General features: G+C 49.6%; 1 protein-coding gene across 1 annotated transcript; it reads left to right on the top strand.

Moving 5' to 3' along the window:
• Nucleotides 1–6,279: 6,279 nt before the first annotated feature.
• On the top strand, nt 6,280–6,825 carry LOC102963581 (40S ribosomal protein S11-like). The gene has a single exon (XM_042974438.1). It carries the CDS (start codon nt 6,534–6,536, stop codon nt 6,771–6,773), a length of 240 nt encoding a protein of 79 aa, XP_042830372.1. The 5' UTR covers nt 6,280–6,533; the 3' UTR covers nt 6,774–6,825.
• Nucleotides 6,826–7,926: the final 1,101 nt, after the last annotated feature.

Below are 7,926 nucleotides of genomic sequence, written 5' to 3'. Positions count from 1 at the left end.
CATCCCACAGACAGCAGCGGCGTCGCCCTGGGGGCTCGCCTTATTGCCTGTCTCAGCGGATCCCATCTCCCCAGTTTCCTCTTCCCACAGACCTGCACTCTCCCATTTTCCATCTGCCCTGCCTGTTGTCAGATAGCTGTTCTTCTGGAGGCCGGGTGTGGGGGTGGGCACTGGGGATGAGCCCTTCTTCTCCCCAGCACCTGCTGTGTTCTCCGCCAGGCTTTCAAAATGCACGTTCATTTTTCTTCTTCTTTCCCATTCTTCTACCATACAAAGGGTGGCAAGTTCGGTCCAGTCAAGGAAGACTCTTTTACAGAGAATAGATGTTTATTTCTGCTCTCGGCAGTTGGAAGGGGAGGAATAAACAGAGAAAGGAGATGCCGACCCAAGCAGGTGCTTCTGTGCTCGGGGACCGGGTTGGAAACCCCGATACTTGGAGGCGGTACTCAATTTCAAATTAGCGGGTGAAGGAGTTTGGGACAGCCCCACCCAAAATGTGCCACTTCGGCATGTAGGCTATTTAAAATAATTTTTTTTAACGTTTATTTGTTTTTGAGAGAGAGAGAGAGAAAACAGGGGAGGGGCAGAGAGAGAGGGAGACACAGAATCCAAAGCAGGCTCCAGGCTCTGAGCCATCAGCACAGAGCCCGAGGCGGGGCTCAAACCCACAAACCGCCAGATCCCGACCTGAGCCAAAGTTGGACGCTTAACCGACTGAGCCACCCAGTCGGTGCTCTGGCACGTAGGCCATTTTGAGCGGAAGGCACGGAGATCCTGTGGGCTCAAGAGAAAGTCGCCCCTCCCTTAACTACCTGGAAAAATCTAAAAGGGGGATCTTTCCCTGAATAAGGGTTAGTAGCAGGGATAAGTTTTATCTGGGTGACCCATGTGTCTGGCAGGACAAACATCTTATCCCCAAACCTCTGCTCTTGTTACCGCCCCGTGAAGTGCATTCCTTTCCTCTGAAGTCTCAGACCTCGTTGTGCCTGACTGTGGAATTTCCGTGTCCGTGTGAATTCCTCAGACGTACAAGACTGAACTTGATTTTCGCCTATTCATCTGTCTCGTGTCTATTTGATTCCTAGTCCAGCCAGGAGGACCCTGACGGGGACCGGAAATTCTGGCTTCCTAACAGAAAAGCACAGGTATGCCTGGATTCCTGGGACAGAGACCGCCAAGAACTGCTTTCCTGGCAAAGCGGATGCTGGGGCGCACAAAGACCGACTTGTGTGGTGACTGACCCCAGGCAAGCAATCTAACCAGAATAATCTGTCTCCCCGTGGACCCCAGTAGTAGAAGGAGAGCCTTCGCCCCGGCCTTGGGAATGTGTGCCTCCTTTGGGGGCCACGGACCGGCTCGGGGGCAGGGGGCTGGCAAGCCCTGTCCTCAGCCCCCCTTGTGGAGGGGCCCACCCTCCTCAGGGCCCAGGGCCGCACAAGCACGGAAGGACCCTACTTGCAGGCAAAAGCAAGAGCAGCCTGGGCAATCCCTTCACGTTAGTGGCCCTCACTGTGACGGGGGACACAGGGACCGTAAATTCTTGTCTCCACCTATCTGCCATCTTTCATCTCTCTGCCATAAAAAAAAGGTGCCATCTGGGCAAACGAGGAGTATTTCTAGTTTTGACAAGCCCTAGAACAGTGGTGTAGGGAGGGGGTGAAGAGTTCACACGGAACAGAAACTTAGCGCCAAGACGCGTGGCCGTGCGGGACCCGGAACCCACCGTGCGCACATTTACTCTGTCATTCAGTCTTGGGACGGGTCAGCTGAGCACCGCCTTGCCGGGTGTGGCTGTCCCTAAAAGAAAGCCAGTGGGAACGGAGACAGTTGCTTCGTGCAAGGACGTTGATGCCCAGAGGAATTTCCATTCTCTAGAAACAAGTCACATGCTTCTGAACAGCAGCTCTGTGGAGCAGAGCTCCACTTCCTCGGCATGGCATGGTATTATTGTTTAAAAAACTTTTTTTAATGTTTATTTATTTTTGAGAGACAGAGCGTGAGCAGGGGAGGGGCAGGGAGAGGGGGAGACACGGGATCCGAAGCAGGCTCCAGGCTCCGAGCTGTCGGCACCGAGCCCGACGCGGGGCTCGAACCCATGAACCGTGAGATCATACATCAAGCAGAGGCCATGTCTAGGAAGGCATATTTTAGGAGCCTGTGTGCCGGGGTTTCGGGGTCATCAAATCTATTAACGTCTGCTGTAGAGGGGAAGAGAAGCTGACGTTCGTGGCAACCTTCCCGGAAACGATCCCCGCCCACAGGAATGTGTTGAAGGCACACACCGTGACGTACGTTCGGGGTAAGAGAAAGTTGAGGGACAATGGCACAACGTACAGCTTCGGCAGTTCCCACCGGGGAGGGGAAGCGATCTCACCTTCGGCTTGTCTGCCGTTCACACTGAACGTGTTCATTTCCCACGAACAGAGCCATGGGGCGGCCTCACTGTGCCTGTGGTCCCGGGGGCTGGGGGTGACAGTGGGCGGCTGGGACTCTGGTCTGTGGCAGGAACGGGCAGATGCAGACGAGGACGCGTGTGGACTTCTGCCTCTCTGGTGATGGCTTCTCTGCTGGCCAAGTAGGCCCGTCCCTGTCTGCCTGCCTGCAGGCTGCACGGGGCTCCTGTCACTCACCCCCCCGGGCAGAATGGCCAAGACTGGTCTTAGTCCTCATCGAAAAGGGGGTCGATTCAGTTGAATTTCCCACCTGATCACCCCAGATCGCCCGTCTGCTTCATTTTTCCAGAGGCCACGAGCTAATTCTAGTAGACTATTCATCTCACAGAATCAGCTCTCATTAAATGGCTAAAACAGGGTTCACGACCTCCAAGCTACTGACCTGCAAACCCTTTTCTGTGCTCCCTGGGGGTACATAGTAGCCAACCCCGGGGCCTCCGCCCCCTGGCGGCCCTCCTCCCTCCCCGCTCCAAGTTGTGACCACCAACAACGCCTCCAGATACAGTAAAATGTCTCCTTGGGGTGCAGTTCCAGATTTAGCAAATGAAAATATGGGATGCGCGGTCCCACTTGCATTTCAGATCAACAACGAATCACTTTCCTGTGTGTGTATGTCCTATGCAAAACTTGGGACTGTCGGGGAGGAAAACTTTTTGTTTCTTCCCTTCCAGGCTCTTGGGCTAGTCTAATCGTCAAGGTGACACAAGATGTAGTGGGTTGTCACACACAGAGAGTCGGGACATGAGGCTTTTCTTTGCGGGAAGCAGCTTTATTTGTGCCAGCACGGGCTCAGCGGGCTTAGACCCCAAAGGCTGTGCCCAGAGCACGGTGGGGAGTTGCCTTTTGCACAATTTTTGCTCCTGTGTCTCCCATATATGGCAACATACAGTCTGAATGGGCAGTCTATGTCACAGAGCCGTGGGGAATGTCGTGCACGCGCGCATAGCCAGGTGGCCTTCCCTGGTCTTGAGGTTTTTACCACATTCCTTGGGGAGGGGCTCTACCACAAAGACAGATTAACAGGGGAAAACCAAATCTAATTCCCTACGTATGCGAGCTCATCAAAATAGGAGACTCAAAGGAGTCACCAAAGCAGGCAGCTTTTATGCCTTTTCGACAAAGAAACAATTTGTCAAGAATTGACGACAGAAAGGGGTTTGGGCTTAGTAAAGTAGTGAGGAAGTAACAAGGTTTGTCTATACAGCCTTCTTGGCCGTCAGTTCCCTTCCTCTGGTGATACGTACGGGTGCCTTCCGCCCTCCTGGTACAGGAAGGGTACCTTCCACACGGGGTGTATTCCTGCTTTCGGGAGACAAGGAGGGTCGATGTGTCCTTCCTGCGCTGCCTGTTTCGTAAATAACTCTAATATTTTGCTCCCCCTCAGGACATATGTATACCGAAACATTATTTGCCACTTATTTGAAATTCAAATTGAAGTGGGTATCTGTATTTTGCTTTGCAACCTTCTTGGGGGGCAAAACTGCCTGGCCTGAGAGCCGCTAGGTTTATATATTTCCAGTTCAAGAGAGCGAAAGAATCAACCTCTAATTGGAAAAGTGCTGCGTCAGCAAGACGGAGGGTGAAGATATAAATGGCCAACAAGCACATGAAAAGACGCTCGGCCTCACTGGCCATTAGGGAAATACAAGGCAAAAGCACAATGAGATACCATGTTGCGCCCACATCGATGGCTAGAATCAAAAAAAGATGATGCCAAGTGTTGACACAGAAATGGAGCTCTTTGGCGAGTTGTCTCCCAACAAATTCTGCTCTTGGCCCTGCAACAGATACGTCTCTGGGCTCATGAATTGATAAGGGTTTGCCTTTTTGATATGGAGGGAAGAATGCCGCGAGAACGAAGCACAACTCATATTTTTGTGAATTCTCTACAAATATGGCACATTCTCATTGCTCTCTCTCGGACAGATTTTCCTGGTTTCCATCCATCACGCATGCCGCGAAAACAGGGGTTTATCTAAGACAAAAATCTGATCATGTGACCCTACTCCTTGAAAATACTGATGGTTGCCCACGGACGAGAGAAGAGCGCAAACGCCTCTCCTTGGCATTCAAGCCATCCCGCATCGAACTCCAACTCCAACCCCCAGTCCGCGTGTTAATAACAGCTTTAGTGGGATGCGATTCACACACCAAACTGTTCGCCCATGTGATGTGTACAATTCAATGTATTTTAGTAAATTCACAGAGTTGTTCGACCATCACCACAATCGATTTTAGAAAATTTTCGCCACCCTCAAAAGAAACCCAGTACTTATTAGCAGTTGCTTCCATTTCCCCCCAACCCAGTCCGCTCTACCCCCTGGCAAAGAACATGTGACCTCTGGGGGCTGGCTTCTTTCACATCGTGTAATGTTTTCAATTCATTCAGGTAGTACTAGCACATATCAGTACTTCATCCCTTTTTGTGGCTGAATAATATTCCAATATATGGACGTACCATATTTGGTTTCGCTATTCGTCAGTTGATGAATATGTTGGCTATTATTCCAACCAAAAATATAAAGAATGATGTAACAGTCACCCACATATGAGCCTCTGTTTCTGCACTACGTATGGAATATAAGACCCCCAACACAGAGCCTCGCTCCAAACAAAAGCTGGGATAGGAGTCAAGACGTGGTGTCACCCTGGGTGGGAATTCTCCATGGCTGTCACGGAGGGGCTCAACCTTCTGGGAAAGGCAATCCTAAATTAGTGAGGTCTAATCTATACCATTTTTCACATATTTTATTTTTTATTTATTTATTATTTTTTTAATTTTTTTTTTAACGTTTATTTATTTTTGAGACGGAGAGAGACAGAGCATGAATGGGGGAGGGTCAGAGAGAGAGGGAGACACAGAATCGGAAGCAGGCTCCAGGCTCTGAGCTGTCAGCACAGAGCCCGACGTGGGGCTCGAACTCATGGACCGTGAGATCATGACCTGAGCCGAAGTCGGACGCTCAACCGACCAAGCCACCCAGGCGCCCCAATTTTTCACATATTTTAAATCGAGTGGATTGAAATACATTTTAACAGTTTTTGAGAATTTTACTGGGCCTATGCTCAGCTCAGAGGGGTCCCCTGGGAAGTTTAAGGGTAGGTTGGACACACTACACTAAATAGCCTTGTGTTTATACCGTGAAAGATCAGACCTGCGCCTGCCACACGTCTGAAACATTTCCCCTTTTATTTAATATCAGCGTCAAATACATGTCCTTAAACTGTCTCCCATGGTTGTCATCATCCCGTGCTAACCAGTTACCACGTATAGGCTTGATTATCTGTGCTGTCAGCTCAGAGCCCAACTCGGATACTCTGTCCTCCTCTCTCTGCCCCTCCCCCTTGTTTGTGCTCGTGTTCGCGCACGTGCGCGTGCTCTCTCTCTCTCTCAAAAATAAACATAAAAAAACCCCACCTAACTCTAAAGCTAGAGGGAATTTACGCCATTTAAAAAGCTTTAGTCCACTCTCTACTTGTAAAATATCAGCAAGGCTTGTTAAAAGCATTGTATACAAATCGGAACGATCGTTGAAATCAAGATTTCACTTGTGTGGTTTTCTCAATATGGTACAACGAACAACTGAAGCAGGAGGCTTCCGTGTCTATCTCTGTCTGGACTGTGGGAGACCAAGGCCTATAGTGCTCATTTTAGACTGTGAAATGATTCTAGTGATTCTGGCTTGAAAGGCTTTTATAGCTGAAGACAGGAGGAAACAGAGACAAGGAGAAGGGTAGTGACACCAACTGTGGGTCCACATGATTCTAAGATTATTCAATATGGAATAACGACTTCGTTAAAAATAATTCTTGGGGCCTTCCTTTTTCCAGGCGGCCGGGAAGATGGCGGACATTCAGACTGAGCGTGCCTACCAAAAGCAGCCAACCATCTTTCAAAATAAGAAGAGGGTCCTGCTTGGAGAAACTGGCAAGGAGAAACTCCCGTGATACTACAAAAACATCGGTTTGGGCTTCAAGACACCTAAGGAGGCCATTGAGGGCACCTATATTGACAAGAAATGCCCCTTTACTGGTAACGTCTCCATCCGAGGGCGGATTCTGTCTGGTGTGGTGACCAAGATGAAGATGCAGAGGACCATTGTCATCTGCCGGGACTACCTCCATTATATCCGAAAGTACAACCGCTTTGAGAAACGCCACAAGAACATGTCCGTGCACCTGTCCCCCTGCTTCAGGGATGTCCAGATTGGCGACATTGTCACAGTGGGCGAGTGCCGGCCCTTGAGCAAGACTGTGCGCTTCAACGTGCTCAAAGTCACAAAGGCCGCTGGCACCAAAAAGCAATTCCAGAAGTTCTGAGACTAGACGTCTGTCCACACCCCCGAAGAAAATAAAGTTATTTTCCCAGTCATGGAAAAAAAAAAAAAATAATAATAATTCTTGGGGCACCTGGGTGGCTCAGTCGGTTAAGCGCTCAGCTTGATTTTGGCTCAGGTCATGATCTCACAGTTCATGAGATCGAGCCCCGCGTCGGGCTCTGTGCTTACAAACGTGGAGCCTGCTTGGGATTCTATCTCCCCCTCTCTCTGCCCCTCCCCTGCTCTTGCTCTCTTTCTCTCTCTCTCACACTCAAAATAAATAAATAAAAATTAAAAAAAAACCCCACAATTCTTGGGGCACCTGGGTGGCTCAGTCGGTTAAGCGTCCGACTCGGGCTCAGGTCATGATCTCGTGGTTTGTGAGTTCAAGCCCCACATCATGCTCTGTGTTGACGGCTGCGAGCCTGGATCCAGCTACAGATTCTGCGTCTCACTCTCTTTCTGACCCTCCCCTGCTCCCACTCTGTCTCTCTCTCTCTCTCTCAAAAATAAACATTAAAAACATTAAAAAACAAGATAAAAACAAACAGTTCTTAACAAAAACTTAGTACCATTAAGTTCCTACAACGTTCAAGGCCCTGGGCGCTCCTGGGTGAAGCAGGTGCGTTATATTCACTGCTCTCCTGGTTGGTTGTGTTGGCACCGTTGAGCTCGAGGACTAAAAGAACAGAGGTAAAGAGGGAGGCTGGTAAGTTACCTTCTACATTCTAAGAACCTGAAAACCAGCTTTTCAAAAATTAACACGTGAAAGCTTGGGAACAAGACCGTATTCTTTTGTTTGTATATTCCCCAAACAGAAATGAGAAACGGAGAAGTAACATTTGCAGCGATCGCATCGGTGGGAAGCGAGTTCACTTAAGCAATATTTGCAGCGATCGCATCGGTGGGAAGCGAGTTCAGTTAAGCAATATTTGCAGCGATCGCATCGGTGGGAAGCGAGTTCAGTTCAGTCGGTAGCTGGTCGTGTCCACTCGTGAGGGGAGAAAGGTGCTAAGAAATCATGTCATCCGGCCTTGAGGCGTGTAAAGGTCTGAGTCATCCAGACCCGATGTGCTTTCTCTCTTCAAAGATCTCGCAGATGAAACCGCAGCTTAAGTAGGTGAGCAGGACGTTTCAACCAGGAATTTAACTCC

Source organism: Panthera tigris, chromosome X (assembly GCF_018350195.1).
Source record: "Panthera tigris isolate Pti1 chromosome X, P.tigris_Pti1_mat1.1, whole genome shotgun sequence".
Lineage (NCBI taxonomy): Eukaryota > Metazoa > Chordata > Mammalia > Carnivora > Felidae > Panthera > Panthera tigris.
This window is presented reverse-complemented; position numbering and strand designations above follow the sequence as displayed.